This window comes from Lutra lutra, chromosome 8 (genome assembly GCF_902655055.1).
Source record: "Lutra lutra chromosome 8, mLutLut1.2, whole genome shotgun sequence".
In the NCBI taxonomy this organism is placed as follows: Eukaryota; Metazoa; Chordata; class Mammalia; order Carnivora; family Mustelidae; genus Lutra; species Lutra lutra.
Genome location: NC_062285.1, coordinates 134,721,276 through 134,747,137, shown reverse-complemented (window position 1 = coordinate 134,747,137; position 25,862 = coordinate 134,721,276). Strand labels below are relative to the sequence as shown.

Here is a 25,862-nt window from a genome sequence, read left to right as displayed (position 1 = left end):
GCCTGACTGTCATGGTCCTCGGCCCCCTTGGATGAGTGCTGTTTCCGGGACTCCCCCAGTGGTGAGGGGGGGGCACCACTTTTCTTCCCTAGGCCTCCCCGAATCCGCTCAGGCCAAAAGTGAAGCTGTCCAGAGGCAGCTGCCAAGCCTACTTGCCCACGGTGGTAGGTGAGGGCGAGTGCCATTTGCTGGAGCAGGAGATGAGACCCAGAGAGGGTAGGGGGCTTGGGCATAGTCACACAGCCTGCGAGCAGGGCCAAGCTTTGTCCCAGGTCTGTGTGGCTCTAGAGCTCCTGCTGCCAGCATGAGCGGAGGTGGGCAGGCAGCGGCCGATGGGGGAGCCTCGGCCCTCGAGGTGCGGCGTGAGGGGCTTGGGCAGACAGAAGACCAGAGAGCCATGACACCCAGTGGTACATTCAGCCTCCACCTCTGGACCTGTCAGGGAGGGTCCCAGGGGAGGACCCCCAGCAGCTCTGGCCCTATAATTTGGGCAATGCCCAATGTGGGCAGATGGGAGGGCAGGGGTCCCTACTGGCCTAGGGGAAGCTAGACCTGGAGGAGGAGGTGACCTGAGACAGTGGCCCGCATCCACGCGTGCCCACCGTCCCACGGTTCCGAGGGGTAAATAATTGAAGGACAGGTCACACGAACCTGCCCGCGTCACAGGATGCCTTCCCCCGGGTCTGGTTACGCCCCAGATCGCATTCTGACATCCCTGGTTGGTGAATAATTAAGCTGCCACCTCCTCCCCAGCCGCCACCCCCTGCGGCAGGGCCTCCGTCTTCAGGTCCCACTCTGTAGCTTTCTTCGCTCCCTCAAAGCAGTGGGCACTGGAGGGGACTGACTCCCCGCTCCCAGCCCTGCCAGCGCCTCCAGCTTCCTGCCCGGCACCTGACTTGCGGCCCACTCTATGGCCCCCGAGATGGACCAGTTCTACAGGTCCACCATGGCTATCTACAAGGTGAGTGTGTGGCCCGGGCCCCAGGTCTGAGCACCCCTTCCTGGGGCTCAAAGATTGGACTGGCTTTGGAGGACAGAGGGTTAGCACAACTGCAGCATGTTCTGGAAAGGAAGGCCCAGGCCAGGCGGGGTTGTGGGCTCAAGGGTGGGGATCCCTGGGGGCAGTGAGCCACCTAGCCTGGACGTGTCTTGTCCACAGTCACCCAGTGAGCGACAGGCCCACTGTGACAGCCTGCCTAGATGCTAGACCAAGGCAGGATGGGGCCCAGCGTGACTAGCAGGGGGAGCAACGGGGGAGCCCAGCAAGCCACCTGGCCTAGGACTGGGGCGTCCTTCTCTCTCTCTCTCTCTTTTCCTGTCTCTGCCTTTCTCTCCTTTCTGAGCCCCTCATTCAAATTTTCTACCTCACTCCTGAGGGGTTGCCGCTGTCCCTGTAGACTTCTATTGAGCACCTCCTGTGTGCAGGACCCTTTCCCGTGTAAGCCTCACACGCCCTGCCTGTAGGATAGAAGATAATCACCCTAAAGGGTAGATGAGAAGGCCAAGGCCAGCACGGTTAAAGAATCTGTTCAAGGTCTCTGAACTTTCCAGAGAGGCTTCAGCAGTTTGAACAAATATCCAAGTCTAAGTCATTGCCTCAGGCCCTCTGTACCCCGAGGGTACTCTCCAACTGGCTGTAGCCTGAGGTGGCCTGTGACCCTGCCACAGCCTTGCCGCCAACGGGCTCTTCTTTGAGGAGGGCAAGATCTGTCCTTGCCCCCTGAGGTGACCGTCGGATGCCCATGTGTCCAGCCTGGCGAGGCCTGGACCCAGTGCTGGGTTGGGGCACACCCAGCCAGGGGCAGCCACAGACCCACAAGTTTCCTCCCGGTGGGAGGAGGAGAACCTTCTAGATGCATGGTCTTGGGAGCAGGTTCCCGCCTGGGCAGGTATGTGAGCAGGAGCTGGCATGGAACAGGGATTCGGGGAAATGGCCTTGAGGCCCCTGTTGCAGTCAGGATCCGGGCTGACTCCACGCTTCTAGGCAGGTGCCCCTAGGGTCAGGCTCCTCTCTGGGGCTGGGTGGGGGGAAGGCTCCCTGCTCCTGAGGCCCGGTGACTTGCCTCTGCCCATCGACCTTTCTCCCTCTCCCTCTCCCCATCCTCCCCATCCCTCCCGGTGGCCTGGGGCTCCAGAGCATCACGGACCAGTTTAACCCCGCCCTGGAGAACCTGGTGTACCTCGGGAACAACTACCTGCGGGCCTTCCATGGTAAGTGTCCGGCCTCAGGCCCCCAGCCCCTCCGCCTGCGCTGTCCCCGCGCACCTGGTCCCTCCACGCTCCCACCCAGCACCTTCACCCATACACACCCCACACCCGCCTCTGCCTGCTGCTCAGATGCCCCCGAGGTGCTCCCAGAGACGCAGTGCCTGGTCCTGGCGGCCTCCATGGCCCCAACTGCACACACCTCTGTACGTCACCCTGATGTGCCCCGTGAGCCCACTGCTGCACCCAGGCCCACCTCGGCGAGCCTGGCTTTACGCCACAGCCCTGTGTTTTCACTCTGCCTGGTACCCGCATCCACACACTGACAGCTACCCCTCCCCCATCTCCCAGCAACCCCCGTTCCACCAAGGCTAATCACCCTGCCAGGGCTTGCAACCCTCTGTGCCAAGGATAAGCCAGGGACACACCCGGAGCCAAGGGCCACCCAAGCCCTCCCTGCCTTTCAGGACTTTGGAGTCAAAGCTTGTTTTCCCCCTCCCCAGCTCCTTCAGCCCGCTCTCCCTACGCCCCTACACCTGTGCACAACACCACATCTGCCCACACCCTTCTGTGGGTACACACGGACGCCTGCGCCCCCACCCGTGATGGACACACACTGCCCTGGGCCCCACTCCACGCCTGCTTCCTCCCCTGGCCAACACCCGCATCCACACACACCACCCAGGACACCCCCCTCCCAGATGCCTCTGCACCACCCCCATCCCCTCCACACACCCTCGCCTGCCAGGAGGGGTCTCCAGAGGGCAGGGGCAGATGGAGGAGGGGCCGGGGCTACGGGCACCCCTTGTCCCCACGCAGCTCTGTCCCAGGCAGCTGAGGTGTACTTCAACGCCATCCAGAAGATCGGAGAGCAGGCCCTGCAGAGCTCTACCTCGCAGATTCTGGGTGAGGCACTCCCCCTTCCACTAGAGCCCCCACTCTTTCTTGGGCCTGGAGGGGCTCTCCTCCCAGCCCTGTGTCCGCCCGGGGCCACCTCCTGCTGCCCAGACCCTTCATCTCCCTGGTGCTGTCCCTCAGGCCCAGGGCCAGCCGGGCCCGCCAGCTGGGGATCCCAGACAGGGTTCCTTCTGGGTTCTTACCCGTCCTGGAAATCCCCCCAAGCCACAGGCCTGGTGGCCCAGGGCCAGCCCAGAGCCTGGACTCCTGTTCTGGAGCCCAAGCCCCTCCCCGCCACTCCCTGAGGGGCTGTTCCAGTGCGGGGATAAGCATGGCCATCCTCCCAGAGCCATATGGGAAATCCTTGGACTTCGGCCTCCAAATGCCGTCTCAGGGAGCCCCTGCGGCAGCTTCTGTCAGGAGGAGGGTGGGTGGCATGGGCTGCCCCCACTGAAGGCCGCTCTCCCTGCCTCCAGGGGAGATCCTGGTGCAGATGTCGGACACGCAGCGGCACTTGAACTCCGACCTGGAGGTGGTGGTGAGTAGCGCGGCCCTGAGGCATCATACAGGGGAGTGGGCTGCGTTCCAAGGAAGTCGCAGGCCCAGCCCCCCACAGCCTTTCTCAGGGAGGGCTCCCTGCAGCCCTTAGTGACACACAGGCACAAGTGTCCCAGGCACCTGCTAGGCCCAGGCTGTGCGGGGTGTGTACACCTGCCACAGCTTGCTCCAGCCTCCAGCAACCCCAGGAGGCAGCCGCCGCTTCTATCTCCATTCTACAGACCGGGAAACTGAGACTCAGAGATCGAGTCCCTTGCCCCCAGTTCCAGAACGAGTGCAGGAGCTAGGCAGAGGAAGGGCCCAGGTGCACGCAGCCAGGCCCTGCTCCTCTCTGGCCCCCCAGCCCCTCCCTCCACGCTCCCAGGGAGCAGCACCTGACCTTGTCACACCCATAAGAAAACCCCACAGAGCTAAACTCAGTCTTCTCACTGAGGGATGCCAGGCCCTGCCGACCCAGCAGCCTCCCTGTGGCACCCCCAGTCCGCAAAGAGCAGCCCTGTGCATACACAGCCTGGCGTTCCTACCGCTGGGCAGGCTTCATGCTCAGCCTAGAAGCAGCCCCAGCCTTGCTGGTCAGCGCCTTACAGGCCCCCCTTGACCCCTGGACGAGCTCATTGCTTCTTCTAGACCCTAACGGATGCCTCTGTGCATTCTTAGCACGCGTGGTTAAGAACGCGAGCTCTGCAGCCCCAGCACCCGGCTTCTATCAGCCCAGCACCACCTGCGCCTGACCAGCGACCTTGAACAAGCCTCTCTGTACTTTGACTTATCGGTCTGTACAACGAAGACGATCGTAACTACCGGCAGGACTCTTGCGAGGGAATTCATAAAACTAGTTGCCTTCCGCCCATCTTCACGGTGATGTCGGCAGCAGGACCTGGCGGCCTGTCTCTATCCCTCCCAAGACTGGGAGCCTTGCAAGGGCTGGGGCAGGGCCTGGTCCCGAGCAGGGCTTCACCTGCTCTGGATGGAGAGAACAAGCTTTGAAAAGAGAGTGGGGGCTGGCCACGCGGGGAGGAGAGGAGAGGGCATCCCCAGGGGGCGTGGGGCTCAGGAGGGAGCCAAGGATGGCGAGCTGGGATGGAGCCGGAGAGGGCCTGGTGGTGACAGGTCTTGGAAAGCTCGGGAAGAAATGTCAGCTCATTGTGACAGCACGTGGCTCTCAAACGTGTGTGTGGGGAACCCTTGGGAGTCAAGGTGCACTTTAGGGGACACCAGACAATACTCAGCAGTTTGGTTACCTTGTCGAAATGGGGAACAGTTGCAGGAGCAGAAAAACGTGCATCCATCTGCCCAGGATAAAAGCCTGGTCCGGGGCCCATCTCTGGGACACCTGCAGGCTTCGGGCTCAGCTATGCCCCGGCCCTGGGCTCAGGAGGGGAATCAGGAGCACAGCTCATGCTGGCTGCCTGTGGCTTCCCATCCTCAGATTTGATGGCTCTCTGTGTCTCTCGTGGCGCATCCTGGGCTGGATGAGGACACGTGTCACCCAGGCTGTCTCTGTAAAGAGAGCTGCCCTCTCTGGGCACCTGCATCTTGGCTGAGACACCTGGGCAGGGCCCTCAGCCAGAGCCGGACGGGACCCAGCACCACCGACGCTGCCTGGCCCGTGGGCTCATTCATTCAACAGCTCTGCACCGCCGGGTGCTGGGCACTGTGGCAGGCACGGGGGACACAGCAGACAAAACCTTCGCCCTCCCCAAGAGAGGGGCCAGACAAAACACAAGACTAACAACTGAGTATATACACGACAGGTTAGACACGAAACGTGCTCCGGAGGAAAACAAAGCAGGGAAGGCTCCTAGCAAGTGTTGGAGGGCTGCAGTATTTGACCAATATTCCAGGAAACTGCCCTAGGAAGGGGACACTGAGAGAGGCCTGGAGGAGGGGAGGGCGTTAGTCAGGGAGACACGTGTGGGAAGGGTGTTCTGGGCTGAGATAACAGCTCGGAAAGGCTAGCGGAGGTATGTGTGAGGGGACACTCGGCTATGACGAGAACCCTGTGTTGTGGCCTTGACCTGCCTCTGGCCATTCTGAGTGTGCACAGCCAAAGAGCGACAGGATCTGACTTTTCTTAATTGTAAACGAAAACACAGACAGAGGACATCTCGTCGAGTAAATTAGAGCTTAAGGAATCGTTTTAAGGCAAGCCACCATCCAGGACAGGAACTGTGCCAGCCTCCCTGGGAGCCCCTCCCTGTGCCTCTGTCAAAATCACAGCCCCTCCTCCCCACCTCCCTCCAAAAGTGACCACAGATCTGACCCTCCCTTGTGCTCCTTTGTAGCTGACCACTCGGGCATACATCCCTAGACGCTGGAGTTTGGTCATGTGCCGTCTCTTTTTTCCAAATATGCCTTTGAGTTTTCCAATCGATAGATCCCCTTCTTTCCCTTATGACTTGTCTATTGAAAATCCTGGGGCCCTAGGACTGGTTTTCCTGCCATCTGGAAACTTCCAATCTCACATTCCCGGGGTAGTTCATCTTGTTCCTCTGTCCTCTGGACGCAGGGGCTTGGTCAGACCCAGGCTCTTCCCTCCCTCTGGCAAGACCACAGAGAGCTCTGGGCTCTTCCATCGGGAGCCTCGTCGCATCTGCAGCCACGTGATATTAACAACCACGGAGGCTCAGTGTGTCCAGACCCATCCCCAGAGCGGGAATTCATGGCTCTTCTGATGCTCTTACCCATTAACTGGGATATTTCTATACGGAGACGCTCCTCCTTGCGTACTCTTTGCTGCCAGTGGCACATTTTGTGTGGGAGAAGCAGGATCAAGGTTCAGTCACTCTCCTCACTCATTAGGTTTTAAGGTCATGAACGCGCTCCCTGTCATCCTCTGAAGGTGACCCATTGGCTGTAGTGTTTTCCTCGCACTTACTGTAGTATTTTTTAGTGCCATCAGTATTTGTAGATTTAAACACATCTGATGTATTTCAGTCCTTTGCAATGTTATTGTCTTCAGCTAAGTTGAAAACGTCTCCCTCTTCGGCCACCAGACGCTTCCTCAGTCGGGCTCCCGAGTCTCTTGGGCAGGACCCTAGTAGTTTTGATGGCTTTCTGGCTGTCTTGCTTTGCCCAGCCTCCTATGGGTTACACGGCGTCTCCTTTGTTCCTGGTCTTCATCAAGAATTCTGATTCTCAGGGCTCCTGGGTGGCTCAGATGGTTAGGGGTCTGCCTTTGGCTCCAGTCTTGATCCTGGCGTCCTGGGATCAAGCCCCACATGGGGCTCCTGGCTCAATGGGGAGTCTGCTTCTCCCTCTCCCTCTGCCTTTCCCCCTACGTGTGCTCGCTCTCTCTCTCTCTCTGTATCTGTCTCAAATAAATAAATTCTGTAAAAAATTTTTTAAAAAAGAACCCTGATTCTCGAGGATACAGAGAATGAAAGCATTTGGACATTCCAGTCAGCTTCTGACATGGCATATTGAACATTGTTATTGAAAAGTCTGATGATCTATTTTTTTCCCATCATAAATCTACTTGCTTTCTCAGCCTAGATGCCCAAGATTTTTTTCTTCTTTTCTTTTTCTTCAGTCCAGTAATTTTTCTAGACATGTCTTGGTGTTGACCCATCTGGGTCCATATTACCAGTCCCAGGGTGTACTTTTGCAATAAGTAGTTTTAAATCTTTTTTTTTTTTTGTAATTTCAGGAACATTATCTTGAATCACAGTTTTTAGAATGTTTTTGTTCTCTGTCTTTGCATTTCTTCTTCAAGAACTCCTATTATCTGTATGTTAGATCTCCACAACTTATCTTCAACATCTGTCCCTTCCTCTTGGCTATGTTTACTTTTTTCCTCATTTCTTCCCCCCAAACACTTCCAGATGTTATGATTTAATACCTGGACCAAGAATAGAGCCCATAATAGAACTCCTATCATGGGTATATCTATATATAAAATAATAGATAAAAATATAATCTCATATATATTGTATTTATTATATATTAAATATATAATATCAACCTGAAATTCACCCCTTTTAAGTATACAATTCAGAAGTTTTTAATGTAGTCGCAGAGCTTTGAACCCATTCCCACTATCTAATGTTAGAGTATTTTCATCACCCCCTTCCCCCAAACACTCTCCCCATTAACGTTCACTCTCATTTCTTTCTTTTCATTAAAAATGAGCTTTCCTCCTCTTTGGCAACCCACTGTCTGATTTCTGTCAAAATGGAGATTCGTTTTTCCTGTTCTAGGACTTCATATGACAGGAATTGTACATATGTTTTCTTCTGCAACCTTCTCCTTCACCCGGTATAATGTCTGTAAGATGGCTTCGTGCTGTCATGGGTAGTGGCGCGTTGTCCTGTTTGATTGCTTTCTATGCCACTGAAGGAAGCTACCACAATTTACCTCTTTTTCTGCTGGTGGTCATTTGGGTTGTTTCCAGTTTGGGATTACTATGACTAGGGCTGCTGTGAACATTCTTATACAAGTCTTTTGTGGATGTATGTCTTCATTCCTCTTGGGTAAATACCTGGGAGCGGAATTTGTGGGACATGAGGCTGACATATATTGGCTTTATAGTAAACCACGAAGGGCTCTCCAAAGTCGTCGTGCTAGCCACAGCCCCGCTAGCGATCTGTGCAAGCTGCTCCTGCTTGACACGCTTGCCAGCCTTCGATGTTGTCCATCTTTGTTGTTTTAGCCGTTCTCTAAGGTGCGGAAAGTACCTCATTGTGGTTTCATTTTGCATATGCCAATGATCAAAGACTTTTAATGTGCCAATTGGACATTAGCACTTTGCCCATTCATATTTATTGCCCATTATATTTATTGTTGACTTATAGGAGTTTCTTATATAGTCAAGATAGGAGTCCTTTATCAGATATATGCACGGTACAGGCTTTTTTTTCCCCCCAACCTATTGCTTATCTGTTCATTTTCTAAATAGTGTCTTTGATGAGCAGAACGTTTACATTTTTAGGAAGCCCAATTTGTCTATTTTATTGTTTTCATTTACAAAAGGCAGAATCTGTTTTAACTCCGTAAACTACCTTACAATTCATGGGACTAATGCTATGGCAACAGCAAACACCTGCCTCTGCTAATTTGACGTTTTTATTTTATTTAAAGATTTTATTTATTTATTTGGCAGAGAGAGAGAGAGAGAGCACACAAGCAGGGGAGAGCAGCAGGCAAAGGGAGAGGCAAGCAAAGAGGGAAGCAGGCTCTCAATTAAGCAAGGAGCCCGAAGCAGGACTCGATCCCAGGACCCTGGGATCATAATCTGAGTGGAAGCCAGACCCCCAACCTACTGAGCCACCAGGTGTCCCTACTTTGACAATTTTAAAAAGTGTTTGTATCCTTGTTAAGAAATCTTTTCCCACTACCACGGCAAAGATACTCTAAATTTTCTTATAGAAGCTCTAAGTTCTGGACTTTACATTTATTTCTATGATCTATCTTAAATTTGCTTTTGTGTATGAAGTGAGGTAGAATCGGGAGTCTTTCCCCCCATATAGACATTCAGTTGTTCCAGCACCACTTCAAAAAAACTTCGCTTTCCCCATTGAACTGACTTGATGTCTTTGTCAAAATTTGATTTGTTGTTTATGTGTGGATCTATTTCTGAGCTCTCTACCCTGTTCCACTGATATATTTGTCTATTCTTACACCAATACCACAACTGTATTAATTGCTGTTGCTTTACAGTGAGTCTTAAAATCAAATAGTCTAGGAGTGTTTGACTAGGGGTTGAGCATTTGCCTTCTGCTCAGGTCATGATCCCAGGGTCCTGGGTTCAAGTCCCCCATTGGGCTCCTTGCTCAGCAGGAAGACTGTTTCTCCCTCTGTCTGTTTTTCTCCTTGCTTGTGCACTCACTCTCTCACTCTCTGACAATTAAATAAATAAAATATTTTAAAACAATCAACTAGTCTAAGAATTTTGTTTCATCTTTCTCAAAATTGTTTCGCATAGTCAAGATCCTTTGCATTTTCATATTTAGAATCAGTTTGTCAATTCCTTTAAGAAAACCTGCTGGAATTTTGACAGGGATTGCATTAATCTATGATTTAATGGCCATCATAGGGGCACCTGGCTGAGCATAGAGCATGCATCTCTCGATCTCAGGGTCATGAGTTTAAGCCCCACATTAGGAGTGGAGCCTACTTCAAAAAAAATTATAAATTCATGGTCATCTTAACAATATTGAGTCTTCTGATCCATGAACATGGTATACCTCTCCATTTATTCGTTTCTCATAGGAACACCTTGTCATTTTCAGGGTAGCAGTCTTTCACATATTTTGATGGATTCGTACCTAGATAATATGGCTTTTTTTAGCTATTATAATTGGAAATTTTACATTTCATCCTCCAGTTGTTCATTGTTTGACCTGTCGCTCTGGCTCCTGTACTAATAATATAATATCAGCAGTGGAGGGCAAAAGCAGAAGCAGGAAGACCAATTTAGAGGAAGGGTTGAGATGGCTTGGGAAAGTGGCAGCAGTGGTAGTGTTGAGAAGAAATCAGACTGAATGTAAAGCCAGTAAGATTTTCTGATGGAGTGGATGTCAGTTGCAAAAGAAAAGGGAGAGTCAAACTAACTTCAGCATATTGTCCTGATCAACTGGAAAGGTGTAGTTGCCTTTATCTGAGGTGGGAAATACTAAGTGTGGAATGGTTTGGGTGGAGGGGAGAGATCAGGGATTTAGTTTTAGACATGGTCAGTTTGAGAGGCTTATTAGAAAACCATCTGGAGAGGTGAGTATCAGTTGCATGTACATGAGGCTGGAGTTTGGGGTCAAGGTCTAGGCTGGGTTGTTTGTCTGAGAGTTGTTTATCTGGGAGCGTATGGACGGATGAGCTCATGGAGGGAGTGGGTGTAGGAGGGGAAAGAAAGAGGCCATGGGGGATCAAGAGGTGAGGGAGAATCGGCAAATGACAGAGAAGAGGTGGGGTGGATGGGGGAGGGGGAGTGCAAGGAAAACCAGGAGAGGGTGGTAGGCTGGAAGCCAAGGGAGGAAGGTGTTTCAGGGGGAGGAAATGTTCAACTGTGCCAAATGATGACCACAGGACTTGTCAGAGGAGTCCTGTGAGTTGACTTTGTGACGTGGAGTGTCAGTGATTTCAATGAGAACTTTCTAATTGGAGTGGTGGGGCACAGCCTGACCAGAGGGGGTTCAAGAGTAAACTGGAAAACAGGAGTCGGGTCAGCTCACAGGGACAATTCTTCTGGGGTGGGGGTTAGGGGGAGTTTCCTATATAGGTGGCAAAAGGATTTCTTGTGAGTTACTGGAATAACTCAAAACATAGAGCTTACAGTGCATGTTTTCCACAGTGGGTCTGGGTCTGCTCTCAGCTTCTGTACTGAGGGACTCACCGGACCTGCTAATGAAGTATATGCTGGGAGAGGGGGTGCAGGGGAGGACAGTCTCTGTTCTGACCTGCTGGGAATTCCTCAGTCTGCCTGGGGTTGATGACTTCCTTGTTTCAGAAGCCACCTGTTAATAGATAGTCCTATGGTTCCCCCAAAGCAAGAGCTCAAGTTCACATAAATTACCAACCCCTTAATAGATATTCTTCTGGAAGTTAATGAAGACTTTCCATTGACCCAGTATTGCCTGGGTCCCATCTAATTGGTGATCGTAGCCAAGCCATAGCAATGGGAAGGATTACAACCCAGCAGTCTCATTCTAACACACACATCTATGGGGTGACTCAGTTCACACCTGAATGGAAGCAGAAGGAGTGACATCTGAGACATGGAAGGTGGCTTGCTCATAAGCCAGGTCTCCTAGGCAAGAGTGGGATGGATAGGGCAGCCAGAATTAGGAAGAAGGGAAAAGTCCCCAGCCTGTCTGCTGCACTGATAGCATGAGCCCTTTAACCTGTATTTTAAGAACTTTTTAAAAAAGATATTTTATTTGGGCACCTGGGTGGCTCAGTGGGTTAAGCCTCTGCCTTCAGCTCAGGTCATGATCTCAGGGTCCTGGGATCGAGTCCCGCATCGGGCTCTCTGCTCAGCGGAGAACCTGCTTCCTCCTCTATCTCTCTCTCTGCCTGCCTCTCTGCCTACTTGTGATCTCTCTCTGTGAAATAAATAAATAAAATCTTAAAAAAAAAAAGAAATTTTATTTAAATATTTGGCAGGAGAGAGAGTGAGAGAGGGAATACAAGCAGGGGGAGTGGGAGATGGAGAAGCAGGCTCCCCGCTGAACAGGGAGCCTAGTGCGGGGCTGGATCCCAGGACCGCTGGATCACGACCCAAGCCAAAGGCAGACGCTTAAGGACTGAGCCATCCAGGTGCCCCTTAAGAACATTTTAAAAGAGCTCGTGCTCCCAGGCCTCCCTGGGAAGAGCGCTCCCAGCCGCCCAGGGCTCTCAGCTGGGGTCAGGCTGTACTACCTCCCTTGCCCACCTTTGTGACAGCCCCATGTCCCTCCCACATTGTCTCAGCACATTGGCTCTCCAGGAACCTAGGTGGAGTTGGTGCGTCCGTTCTGTGGGTTTTGTGCATTTTAAATATTTTCCGTAGCCTTCGGTGTGGTTCAAGTTCGTCTCCAGGTACCACTCAGCATCTTTATGAGTGCTCTGGTCACAAAGTTGCCTGGCTTTTGTGGGTCGCCTCCAACCCTGTATCTCCCATAAGCCCTGTTGTTGGTTTTGGGCAATTTTGCAGGATACGGGGATTTTCAAGAACACATGTTTGGTTTTCAAGCAGAAACCTTGGACTGCCTTTTCAATGGGAAGCAGGGCCAGAGGAGGGGCAAGTGAGGTGCCCTGGGGGCCGCCCTGGGAGCTCCCGCAGGTGCAGGATCCAGTAGACAAGGGCAGATATGGGGTCTTGGCACTGTTCCTAACACCGACCCCCTTACACTTACACACACACACACACACACACACACACACCCTAGCAGCCATGGCTTGGGGTTCAAGGCATGGCCAGTCCTGAGGGGGCCACAAGCAAGCTCCCCTACAGACCAGCAGTTACCAGGGTTTCCAAAACAATTGCAGGAGAAAAATGTAAAATTGACAACTTTTTTTTTTAAAGATTTTTTTAAATTTATTTATTTGACAGATAGAGATCACAGGTAGGCAGAGAGGCAGGCAGAGAGAGAGAGAGGGGAGGAAGCAGGCTCCCTGCCGCGCAGAGAGCCCGATGCGGGGCTCAATCCCAGGATCCTGGGATCATGACCTGAGCCGAAGGCAGAGGCTTTAACCCACTGAGCCACCCAGGCGCCCCTAAAATTGGCAACTTTTATAATTGATTGATTTTCCCTGAATACTGGAAGAAGATTACCGGCATTCTTCTTCTGGGCAACGCTGTACCCCAAGGCACAGAACCCCTGCCTCCAGCACAGCCTGGGGACCCCTGCGGCAGCAAGCCTGGCAGCATCCCCTGCGGGTTCTGGGGGGAGGGCAAAGAGGGTGCAGACAAAGGAGGAGGAGCAGAGGTCCTCTGCAGGATGGGGGACACTCCTTTCTGCTCCCTGTGAACCCAAGAGCAAAGCGTGCAGCTGAAGGGTTTAGATCTGATGTCCCCACAACACAGTGACCCAAGGAATGCTGATGGGGGCGTCCAGGGGAAGCACCAAGGCTCACAGAATCAAAGCTCTTTGGGCTTACAAAGCTGGACCTTCAAGAGCATCTAGCCAAGACCTTCCTGTTACAGATGGGGAAACTGAGGCCCAGACAGGGGGCAGCAACTTGTCCAAAGTTATAGAGCAAATTGGAGGCAGAACCAGAATTCCGAGGACATAGCTCTTCTGAACTTGAGTCCAGTAGCCTTCCCTGGCTTTCTGGTCACCCATATGGTCAGCCTCCTCAGTCTCACCTGTCGTGGAAACCAGCCAACCCTCAGCTAAGACCTCAGCAGCTGTGAGCACTTTCACTGGTCAGGCCCTGCCCACGGTGCTGGGGACATAGAGAATGGTCAGATGAGGTTCATGTCCATAGCAGCTTGAGAGGCTATGACCAGGGGCCCAGCAAGAGATTCTGTCCTGTGGCTAGAGGAACGAAAATTAAACAAACAAATATATATACATTCCAGAATTAAAATGGGAGCACAGTGGATTCTGCTGGCGAAGTCAGGGAGACTTCCTGTATAGGGGGCACGGAAGCTGGTATTTGAGGTCTGGTAGGAAATTCTAGGTGGCAGGAATGGCATCATCAAAGCACAGACTGGGACTAAGACCCAGAAGACTCTGATACATTTATGGAGAGTGTGTGGCCAGCCGTCTACTGCACGATCTGTTTGCATATCAAACCATTTAATCTTCCCTCCAACCAGGTCCTTATCTCATGTCCATTTTCTCCAACAATTGGGCAGGTGCCTGGTGTGTTAGGAACACAGTGGGCTGTATTGGACTGGGCAGTGAGAGGGATGCCGAGGCCTGGGAATGATTAGGACCACCCTGATCACCCCCACCCTGCACTCCACACAGGTGCAGACATTCCATGGAGATCTGCTACAGCACATGGAGAAGAATACCAAGCTGGACATGCAGTTCATCAAAGTAAGTATGGCCACCCACCTTGACCCCCCAGCCCATCACAGGCAAGACAGCCTCTCCCCATTTGGTGGATGAGCACACCGAGCCCTGTGCTGGGCATTGACTAGTGCCAGGCTGTTTGTGTTTCCAGCTGAGCTCCCCGGGACCCTGTCCAGTGTTCTGACCAGTGGACCCGGAGTCTTGAGCTCTTTGACATGGGGGTCTCCCTCCTCTCTCCACCCTCCCCAAGGACAGCCGCCAGCACTACGAGAGGGAGTACCACCACCGAGCCACCAACCTGGAGAAGTGCATGTCTGAACTGTGGCGCATGGAACGCAAGAGGGACAAGAACGTGCGGGAGATGAAGGTGCAAGGGCTGGGGGAAACACCAGGCTCTGGGGGGACCCCTTGACAACGTCCTGAGCTCCCCCGCCCAGCGCCGGCTCGACTCCTGGAGGGCCTCCTACCCCATGCTCTGTGGTAGGCATAGTGAGGGAGGTCAGCCGGCCCCAGGTGGGTGGGCACCCCCAGCCCTCAGGCCCATTTTGGCGCTGATCCTTGCACGGTCACTGCCCGGCTCTCCTACTTCTTGGAGAAAGCCTAAGGCCATCAGCCATGCTGCTCCTGATCTCAGTAGCCAAGGTGTAATTCCCCAGCAGCCACACCATCCTCTGCTCCCTCCTGCCCCCGCCACGCTCCCCTACCCTTGGCGAGGGCCAGTCCTCCTCCCAAGCTCAGGGCCCCATCCCTGGCCTTGGTCTTCAAGACTTCTATCTCCTTTGCTAAGCTCTTATCCCTCCACTTCAGAATCTACCCTCCCAAGTAGGGACTTCGATCAACTTGTTCACATTTCCTTAAACTAACCTTCCTGGGCCCCTCTCTGCGCTTGTGGGCTGGGGGCAGAGGGACGGCTCAGACACCAGCCCTGCCTGTGAGAAGGGCCTGGCTGGGCAGACACAGAGCTCAGGGTCTGGAGGATGACGATGCCCGTGAGAGGTGGGCCTGGGAGCTCCGATGAGCTGGGTGCTCCCAGGAGGGCCTCCTGGAGGAGAGACGGCTGGTTCAGGAAGGACAGGAGGCTTCAGACGGCTGGTACTCGTGGAGGGTGGGCTGAGGCATCCACTCGCTGCCCCCAGCCTGAACCCTCTTCTCCCACAGGAGAGTGTGAACCGGCTACACGCACAGATGCAAGCCTTCGTGTCTGAGAGTCAGCGGGCAGCTGAACTGGAAGAGAAGCGGCGCTATCGTTTCCTGGCCGAGAAGCACCTGCTGCTTTCCAACACCTTCTTGCAGTTTTTTGGCCGGGTGAGCTGGGGCTGGGGGACAGCTGGTGCAGCCGTCCTAGGGCCTGGACTCTCTGGGAGCTGGCTGCCCGCAGGGACTTCCCTCCCTTCACCCATTTCCTTCTATGTTTCCTTTCTGTGGGTATTCATTGTTTACTCTCCCTATCTCTTTGGTTGTTTCTGTGTTTATCTATATCATCAGATACAAATTCCTTCATTTATTCCTTCATGATTTTTATTTTATTTTTATTCTCACATTTATTCACTAATTCATACCTTTATTCACTCATGTGGGAACCATTTATTTTTTCATTCCTGCTTGCATAGACTCACCATTTGCAAATTCATCAATTCATAGATCTAGTTATGGCCTTTTTGTTTTATCTTATTGTTTAAATCCTCTGTGCTATTGCTCTGTTCCATCTGCTAGACCAATCAGATTCACTCATTTCCTGTTGGCTTTCCAGTGGCTTTTGCTTTCCGTATTTAACTACCATGGTGTTCAGTGCTGTTGGGTTTACAACTATCATACCTTCTCTGTAAATGTCACCATTTATGTATTTAACATCTCATAACCCAGCCTGGTGCTTTTCATTTCACTTTGTCTGAGATTAAAATTACCCTCCTTTCTCTTCTGTGAATACTTCTTTTTTTTTTTTCAAATTTTGTTTATTTATTTGACAGACAGAGATCACAAGTAGGCAGAGAGGCAGGCAGAGAGAGGGGGAAGCAGGCTCCCCGCTGAGCAGAGAGCCCAGTGCGGGGCTCAATCCCAGGACCCCGAGATCATGACCTGAGCCGAAGGCAGAGGCTTAACCCACTGAGCCACCCAGGCACCCCTCAGTTTTGACTTTTGACCAGTCTGACAGCTTATGTCTTCAAAGAGAGGAATTCAATTCATTCCCAGTTTTACCCAACAAGGGATAGACCTGTTTTATTTTACTTAGTCATTTCCTCTTTTTCTCCCGTCCTTGCTCTTGTCACTTTGGTTGTGTTACCACAGATGCCTTTTCTCCTTTATTCACTTGCAAATCCTACTGCTCTTTTTTTTTTTTTAAAGATTTTATTTATTTGACAGAGATCACAAGTAGGCAGAGAGGCAGGCAGAGAGAGAGAGTGGAGAAAGCAGGCTCCCTGCGGAGCAGAGAGCCCGACGTGGGGCTCGATCCCAGGATCCTGGGATCATGACCTGAGCTGAAGGCAGAGGCTTTAACCCACTGAGCCACCCAGGTGCCCCTCCTACTGTCTTTTAATCTCTCTTCGTGATGACCTCACCTAGTGACCCTCATGGTAACATCGATTCATCTCTTGTGTTTTCTAAAATATATTGACACCCCCCAGTGCTACTCTGTCCATGGTGGTCCTCCACCTCTTAAAATGAGGCCTGGGGAAGGATTTTCCTGCCCTCCATGGCACTCTAATACATGGCCTTACTCCTCCCCTTATCCTTCCTGACCCCAGCTCTTGGTTTTGCCAAAAAACTTCAAGACTTTCAGGTCTAGACTCTCATGAGTCCTTTCTTTGCAGTGTGATCCTTCTATCTCGAGAAACTGCACTTAGACCATGTATAGTCCCAATGCTTGGTGCACAGCCACTCGCACTGATAGTTCACTAACCACGTGATCAGACATGCCGATACCACCGTTTTCCCTCTTCCTTTCCCGCTGTCTTGAGGTTTCTGTCTTGATGAACTGAATGTTTTCTGCAGACGTGCCCCCCAAACCCACACATACATGCAAGTCTCACTTTGACCCCGAGTGCTGAGCGGAATGTCAGCTGGTTGAAGGCCTCCAGAGCTGTGGGCTTTTTCTCCTGGGGTCCAAGAGGACGTTTCCCATTTTCTGGTGCTCTATGTTGTGCGTGTGAAATCGGGTGCCGGTCTGTCTTGTTTCCGTCTTAAGTTACTGCCTCTTTCTCTGGATGCTTGGAGATTTTCTTGGAGTCCTGGGGACTCGGGAATTTGTCTGGGTGTCCCCTACATGAGTGCCTTCGGGTGTTCCCCACTCTGCAGGCTCAGGTCTTTCTTCAGGTCAGTGAGCTGTTTCCTCTTCTGTTTCTTTAACTATTCTCTCTGCCGTCATTCCTTCTTCTAGAACTCCACATCTATGACCTCCTCCCTCGCCATGTCTGTTTCATTTGTCCTTGTTCTGCAATTTGAGCTCTTTCCATCCCCCACACACATTGTATGATTCCATTCATATGATCTCGGCTCCGGCTGACATCCTCCCGCTGTCCCCACCACAGCCAGCCCCCGGCTCAGGGCTCAGCCTTCTCCTCCAGCCCCTCCTCTCTCCCAAGGACTGATGCTCCAGGGAGAACTGCCTGTTCTTCTTTGAAACAGTTATGCTGCTGTGTAATTCACAGGACATCCAGTCCATCCATGTAAAGCGTACAACTGAGTGGAGCCTTGTGTATTCACAGACTTGGGCACCCATCACTACAATCAAGTTTAGAACACTTGCATTACCCCTAAACACCCCAGCACCCCTTAATGATCATTCCCCAACCCTCCCCCATCCCCCCACAACCCCCACTCCAGTCCAGGCCACCACGATCTACATTCTGTCTCTGGAGATGTCCCTCTTCTGGGCATTTCATATGAATGGAATCATAGAATGTGTGGTCCTTTGTGACGGGCTTCTCCCACGACGCATTGCCGGGAGCGAGATTCTTCAGTGTTGGGGCATATATCCGTCCTTTGTTCCTCGTTGCTGCCAGATGCTATACCGTCGTCTGGAGACATCTCATTTTATTCATCCATTCACTGGTGGATGGACGTCTGGGTTGTTTCTACTTTGTGCCTGTTATAAATAATGCTACAGTAGATAGATATAGAAGTTTCTGTGTGGACATGTTTTCATTCCTCATGGCTATAGGGGAGTCGGCTTGCTGAGAACCGGGTAGCTCTGTGTTTAACTGTTTAAGGAACTTCCAGACGGCTTTCCAAAGTGGCTGCACCATTTCACGGCCCCACTGGCAGCTGGGAGCTTTCCAGTTGCTCCGCATCCTTGTCAACACTTGTTATTGTCGGTCTTCTTGATTCTAGCCATGCTAGTGGATGTCAAGTGGTATTATGGTTTTGATTTGCATTTCCCTGATGGCTCGTGATGCTGAATATATTTTCCGGTACTTCCTGGCTGTTTAAGTACCTTCTTTGGGGGGAAGCTCCTTTCTGCTTGTGTCCTGGACAGTTAACCTCCAATATTAAGAGGAGTGTTGACTCCTCCCCTTCCTGTCTCCTGCTAAGTGATCGCCCCTCTGGAGAGGGCTGTGGATTGAATAAGCTAGGCCTCCCCTAGGTATGAGGCAGTGGGTGGAACAGCTATTGTGTTGACTGACCCAGCGGGACTTTAGGACACTCAAGATCAAACTCCTAAGATAGTCAAGCATAAATATTTACCCATCACTTTATCTATAAACAGAATGCACAAGATTTGGAGCAAGATTTAAAGAAGGATGAGGGCTGGGCTCAGCAAGGGGTCACTCTCACATGCCTCTCATATCCAGTCCTGGCTAAGTCCACGTCTTGTCAATAACATACCTCTGCCCACCTCGCCCTCAGCTTCTCCAGGTTTATTGGACTTGTGCAAGTCTAGCTTCAGGATAAATTCCTAGGAACAGAATTGGCAACTCCAAGAATTTAGGCATTGGTTGTCCCAGTTTACCCTTCTGCTGGCCATGTAGAAGATTCCCTTCTCCTTGACAACAGTGTGAAAGCAAACTTTTCAATCTTTGCTAATCAGCAAGGTAAAACTGGCATCTCCGTGTGGTTTTATTTTATACTTTTCTTATAAGCGAGACAGATCTTTTCATGGTTCCAAGCCATTGGATGTCCTTTACTAGGACATGTCATCTTCTTTTCCTCCATTTTTTCTTATTCATTTCTAGGAGCTCTTTATATGTTACTGAAATTACCCCTTTCTTGGTGATGAGTTGCAAATATTTTCCGTTTGTCATTTATCAATTGACGTTGCTTACTGTAGGTTTTGCCGTGTTGAAAAAAATTTTTATTTAGTCAAATTTATTGGTCTTTTCTAGACTATGGGGTCTGTAGCATACTTAGAATGACTCTTCTGCTCCATAAATGTTTTTAAAACTTCTCCTGTGGTCTCCTTGTGGTTTTGAAAGCCTGCACAGTGTTTCTTCCCAATGACAGGCGAAACCCCCTGGAGGCAGGGCCAAGGGAGGACAGGGAAGTTGGATGCTGTCCAGGCTGGGGCTTGGTGCTGTGGCCTTTACTCCCAGAACACCCTAGGACCCTGGCAGGTGCTTTCTACTGGAAAAAAAACTGGACAAAAACCCTTCTAAAAATATGGTATGCAATACCTAATGTTGCTTTGCATACTGCTTTTGTGGCCAGCACACAAAGACCTTTGGAGTTTTGGCTTTGTGCTATTTTGTTCATTAGTTAAGCAAGGCAACCAAGGGGGTGTCCGACTAATGACCAATGGGACTAGTTGCTCCTGTGATGTGAGTGGCTTCTGTTTTGCTGCCTGAGATCCCTGTGAGATTTTTACCAGCTGGGCCAGACAGAAGGGAGGAATCATGGAAAGGTGCTGTCACAGAACAACTCACTTACTATATTTAGGAATTATCTAGCCCTGGGAGGGACAATGCCCGCAGGATTGCTAAAGGCTCAGGATGTCAAAACATCATCAAATACAGAAACTTAAAAACATGATTCATGTATGTAGCTGGTCTGACCTTTAAAGCCCTCCCAGCCCCAAGTTGTTATGGACTGTGTGGTCAACAGCTGAGTTTCCCGTCCTTGAAAGTATGCAAACAGAGTTAGATGCCCATGTACCAGGGACACTAGGGACGCTTATGTAGGCTAAAAGGAATAGACTGGGAAAACTGTATTTGAAAGGCCTCTTCCAGGAAATGACTCAAACCGGCTTTCGCAGCAAAGGTACTTACCACTTGAGTTACTACAAAGTTCAAGGGTTTCAGGTATAGCTGGATCCAGGAGCTCAGGTCTTTGGAAATTTGCCATCTTTTCTTAGTTGTAGCTTCCTGTGTTGGCTTCACTCTATTTTTAGCAAAGCCCATGAGGTCCAAGAAAATATTTTTCCCAATTGTCCCAGGATAAGTACTGGAATTGGATTCTTCGGTCACAGTTTCTGGGCAAGTGCCATCGCTAAGTCCATCACAGTGGCCAGGCCCGGGTTCTAAGACTACCGACATACCAGGCAGTGGTAGAGCCCGGCCAAAGCACACAGACAGAGAGAAGGGGCTGGAGAAGCACCTCAAGGAAAACACCTCAAGGAAAACTGAGGGGCCTTCGACGAAAGAGGGAGAGGGTTAGACGGTGGGCGAGTCCCAAGTGACACCAAAGCGATCTCTAGCTCCTTCCAGCTGGAAAATCCAGTTATCCTCCGCTTACGGGGGCGCCCGAGTTCCCAGGTCTAGGATGCCGCTTCTGGGGCCCCAGGACTTTGGGGGCTGCTGGGAGCCGGCTGACGCCTGTGTCCCCACGCGGCCAGGCCCGGGGCGTGCTCCAGAACCGCGTGCTTCTGTGGAAGGAGCAGTCGGAGGCCAGTCGCAGCCCGTCGCGCGCCCACTCCCCGGGCCTGCTGGGCCCCGTGCTGGGGCCGCCATACCCCTCGGGCCGCCTGACGCCCACCCGCCTGGATATGGTGAGGCCCTGGGCGGCCCCGCCGCCGTTCGCGCCCCCGCCGGTCCCCGCACCCTCCGCGGTGCCCTGGGGCCTGCGACCCTCCGCCTGGAGCCTCCAGCCCCCCAGGTTCCCTGTCTCCGCGGCGCCCCGGGGCCCGGCCTTCAGCCCCGGCGCGATCTGGGCGCCCCCGTGGTGGTTGGGCCGCCGGCCCGAGAACCCCTACGCCGCCGACGTCCGGGACTGGGGGTGGGGGCTGGACTAGGGCGCCGCCGCGGCGCCCCCCTCCCTGCCCCACCCTCCCCTGCCCGTCTCCCCTCGCAGCCCCCGAGGCCCCTGGCGGAGTTCAGCTCCCCCCGCAGCCGGCACGGCTCCGGCTCCTACGGCCCCGAGCCCGTCGAGGCGAGGTCCGCGTCGCAGCTGGAGCCCGATCGCCGGTCGCTGCCCCGGACGCCGTCCGCCTGTGAGTGGCCCCGGAGCGCAGAGGGAGGGCCGGGGACCCGGGGCCCGGGCGCAGGCACGGAGGTAGCGCTGCTGCAAGAGGGACGGAGGGGGCCCCGGGGGCGGAGCGCCCGCCCACTGTGCTCCCCTCCCCACCCGCAGCCTCGCTCTACGCCGGCGCCACCCAGCGCTCCCGCTCCAACTCCTTCGGCGAGCGCCCGGGCGGCGGGGGCGGGGGCGCCCGGAGGGTCCGCGCCCTCGTCTCGCACTCGGAGGGCGCCAACCACACGCTGCTGCGCTTCTCGGCCGGAGACGTCGTGGAGGTGCTGGTGCCAGAGGCCCAGAACGGCTGGCTCTACGGCAAGCTGGAGGGCTCCTCCGCGTGAGTGGGACCCCCAGGGTGCAGGGGCGGGGGTGTGTGGAAGGGGGCCCGCCCGGAGGTCCGGGCTCCCCTGCCCCGACGGTGACTTGTCCCCCTTGGTCGGCCACCTCCACTCCCGGGACCCAGACAATTCTCCCCTTTCCCCCACCCCACCCCAGACCATGTCCTCATCCAGCCTGCCGGCCGGCCGGATAGGAAGAGGACAGGCCCTTGGGAGGAATGGGAAGGTTCTCTCACTTGTCGGAGCCCTGCAGGAGCCCCACTGCTTGGGCGCTTACTGTGTGCCCCACATGGAGGGAGAAGCAGCTTCCTGCCTGGACCCTGAGAGTCCCTGGAGGTCTGATGGAGATGGTGGACTTGGAGGCACTCCCCCAGGCCAGAGCCAGAGGCCAGGCTGGGAGCTCGGAGGCTTGAGTTGCAGTCATGGGCAGGGAAGAACCTTCAAGATTGCAAACTGGGCTTGGTTTTGACACCAGGAGGGGAGGCGTGAGGTGGGGAAGTACGCTGTGGTCACTGCAAGGTTGGCAGAAGGCAGAGGTTGAAAGCCAAAAAAGAATGTGCTGTTCTGCCAAAGGAAAAGGGGGTGGTGGGAGCTTGCTGGAGCCAGGCAGTGACCCCGATGGGCCTTATGGGCAGGAGACTGCGTGGTGCCCGCTGCCATTCATGCTGCGGGGTATGATAAGGGGTGAATGAGGGCTTAGAAGGAGGAGTCAGCAGGTGCCCGTGAAGGTGATTGCAAGGGTGATGGTGTGGGTCAGTGGACGGGAGACAGGCAGAGGGTTGAGGAGCGTGGTGTAGGGCTGTGGGTATCGGGCAGGTGGAAGGCGGCCCAGGAGTTCGTTCTGTGGGCAGGTGGATGTGGGTCGGTAGGCAGGGATGAGCCGAGCGGTTGGGGCAGGGCGGAAGCATGGAGCTGGGGTGCACAGACTGAGGGGTGACTGGAAAGGTATGTGCGCGAATTGGTAGGGGGCAGCCAGGGAGACAAGCTGATGGGTGGTTTGGGGACCAGTGGTCCATGGGTGGTTGCCCACAGGGTCGTGGATGGGTGAGGCGTGGATAGAGGGAGGATGGCAGGGACCAATACGGAAGCATGGGCTGCCGGGGAGAGATGGCTACAAACACAAGGGCTCGAAATCCCTGCTTTGTGGACCCACAAAGGTAGAGGCTGCCCTGAAATTCCCCACAAGTGGCGTGGAGTGGACTTCCCCGGACCCAACTGTGAAGCCACTCAGACCCGTGCTCTCACCCTGTCACATGGCTGTTCTGTCCGTGCGTCGCTGGGCGGGGAAGGAGACGGCAGATTTTGTCAGTAGGCCCTTTATAGTGAGAGCAGAGGTAAAACATAAAGAAATGGTTTTATTCCGTCAGTTTGAGTGGAAATTGCTTCCAGTTACCTTTAGGTGAGAACGTTGTTGATTGCGTTTTGGGGTCTCAGGGGGCCTTTTTGGAGAGCACTTTCCCAAGGGCTCCGCAGGAACCTGAGGGGTCCCAGGGGTCTGAAAAAGCTGAGCAACATTGATCAAAGTGCCTCTCCCGCAGCCCCAGCCTCTCTAGGGGTGCAGTAATGAGCCTCCAGCCAGACAAAGACTCCAAAAGCAGCAGTGGGGCAGAGCACGGAAGGGCACCGGGCTGGCAGTCAGGAGCCTCAGGCTCAGGCGCCCCTTCCTCTGGGCTCGTACATTCTCCTCTGGTCCTCAGCCCCTGCCCTGTCCCCTTCCCAGTCACCCTTGTCATCATCCGTTTGCACATCTGTCTGTCCACTGGGGTGGGAGCCTCTGGGGTGGAGGAGCTGTGCGCGGCTCTCTGTGGGTGCTCCGCGAGCAGGGAATGAAGCGGATTACCGCGTGTCCTTGGACACATTGCTTTCCTCCTTGGACTTGCAGTGTCTCCTGAGGCGGTCCAGCCCCTGGCAGGATATGAAGCTGGGTGGATGGACTTGCATGTCAAGAAAGATCTCAAGGGATTAAATGAGTTAGTCTGGGCAAAGCCCTCTGAGCCAGGCCTGGCACACAGCACGGCTCCAGAACTGCTCTCGGGAGTGGGACTGTGACCACTGTCTCTGGGCCTTTTGTTTATGGGCCCCTCTGCCTGCACCCCTCAGGAGCGGCTGGTTCCCTGAGACCTATGTGAAGCCCCTGGAGGAAGTGCCCGTGAGCCCCATTAACCCCTTGAACCCAGTGACCTCCATGAACCCGATGAGCCCTATGAATGAGCTTCCTTCCAGGTACCTGGCAGGGGTGGTGGCCCCACTCCCCAAGGGGATATCTGTGAGTGGCTGTCTTCAGTGGGCGCAGCCTCCTTTGTACCCTGGAAGAGGAGGTCCCCCCCCACCCCAGGAGAAAGTCATTGCATCCATCCCTCTGCCTCCTCTTGGGACTGACTTCAAGCCCGTGTGGCCTCCTCTCCCCTGGTACAGCCCCCTATAGGAGGCTGTGGGACGCCAGCAGGATGGGGTGGGGTGCAGCAGGGGCCTGACGTCTGACCCCCTTCCTGTGCCTCCCTCCTCTGGACTCAGATCCTACCCACTCCGGGGCAGCCACAGCCTTGATGACCTCCTGGACCGGCCAGGCAACTCTACAGCCCCCTCGGAGTACTGGGACGGCCAGTCCCACTCCCGGACCCCAACCCACGTCCCCAGCCACGCCCCCAGCCCTGCACCCACACCCCTGCCCGACAGCCGCCAAAGCAGCATGGGCAGCCCAGGGGTAGCCAGTGATGTCAAGGTGAGCGCCCCCCACCCTGCCCCGCACACACCTAGCCTTTCTCCAATCCTGGGCTCATCTGATGGGCAGGGAGACCAGAGACCAGGTAACCCTCCCTGCTTGGCCACTGGTTGGCTGGCTGGCAAGGGGCCTTCCCACCCCAGCCTCAGTTTACGCATCTGCAGGGGAAGTGTGGGATGGACTTCTGAGTCTAGGGAGGGGGACAGGGACTGGAGCCCCCGTCATCTTGCTGGGAGCCCTGGAAAAGTCCTGTCATTCCCACCTCCCAGGAGAGGCAAGACCAGGATCCTGGGTCAAAGCTGGGACCAGAGCTGTCTGGGCAGGACTGGGCTGAGGAGTGGGGTATAGGGAGAGCAGCTGGAGCCTGGGGGGTGGTCCCCTGGCCCAGGCTTCTCACATCTGAAACCCACAGAATTCTGGGCTTCAGGACACCCAGTCTTGTTTCCCAGAAGCCTGGTGCTGCCCGGGGCCACGGGTCTAGTCCTCTGCCTTCCTGGAATGGAGAACAGCAGAGGCAGGGGCTCCCCTGCCCCCTTTCTCCCCTAAACCTGGCCCTTCCTCCACCCCCACTGCAGAAACTTATGTCCTGGGAGCAGCACCCTCCAGAGCTCTTCCCTCGGTGAGTTCTAGGATGGGAGCTGGAGGGGACGGGGCTCCGAGGAGGGCTGTGGGGAGAGACGAGGCAGGGGTGAGTGGAGGTGGCCATTGGGGGCAGGAGGTAGGGGTGGGCAGCTGAAGACCTGGGCCCCTTTCATCTTGACCTCTCCCCTCACAGGGGCACGAACCCCTTCGCCACAGTAAAGCTGCGTCCCACGGTCACCAACGACCGCTCGGCGCCCCTCATCCGCTGAGACGCCTTCCTCCGGCAGGGGGCTGAGGTCGTCCCCCCACTCCTGCCCGGGGGCTGCCCAGAGCTGGCGGCGGCAGCAGCAGCAGCAGTGGACCCGAGAAGCCGGGGTCCTGATCCTAGGGGTGGCTACCCCGCCCCAAACCGTGCCCTCAGCTTGAGCAGCTCCAAGAGGGCTGGCCTGGGGTCCGGGACCTTCAAAATAAAGCAGGCAGAACGGAGGGACAGGACCATTTCTTCCCCTCCAAGGGCCCCAGGACTGTCCCTGGGGGCCTGCCGCGTGCACCCCAACCCCCTCCGCCTTCTCTGCCCCAGTAGGGAGGAGCCTCCGTGCACCTGCTTCCCCACCCCGCGTATGTCATCCTGTTTAACTTTTGTAAACGTGAGAAATAAAGCAAGAGGACAGAGCGCAGGACTGGTGGTGTCTGATTTGGGGCACAGGGGTGGGGGTCGGGCTGGAGGCCTCCCACTGG

At 54.2% G+C, this 25,862-nt stretch overlaps 1 protein-coding gene across 3 annotated transcripts; it reads left to right on the top strand.

Annotated features, from left to right (window-relative positions):
- Positions 1-40: 40 nt before the first annotated feature.
- Positions 41-25,797, top strand: BAIAP2L2 (BAR/IMD domain containing adaptor protein 2 like 2). Of its 3 annotated transcripts, XM_047740743.1 has the most exons (15): positions 41-410; positions 754-961; positions 2,136-2,211; positions 3,025-3,111; positions 3,579-3,640; positions 14,052-14,123; positions 14,350-14,466; positions 15,258-15,404; positions 20,866-21,018; positions 21,321-21,459; positions 21,600-21,819; positions 23,921-24,043; positions 24,335-24,542; positions 25,118-25,161; positions 25,318-25,797. In XM_047740743.1, exons 2-15 carry the CDS (start codon positions 911-913, stop codon positions 25,391-25,393), a joined length of 1,575 nt encoding a protein of 524 aa, XP_047596699.1. In that variant the 5' UTR covers positions 41-410; positions 754-910; the 3' UTR covers positions 25,394-25,797. The 3 variants fall into 3 exon arrangements, with proteins under 3 accessions (XP_047596699.1, XP_047596700.1, XP_047596701.1); XM_047740744.1 differs by lacking the exon at positions 3,025-3,111; XM_047740745.1 differs by lacking the exon at positions 21,600-21,819 and having other exon boundaries at positions 21,359-21,459.
- Positions 25,798-25,862: the final 65 nt, after the last annotated feature.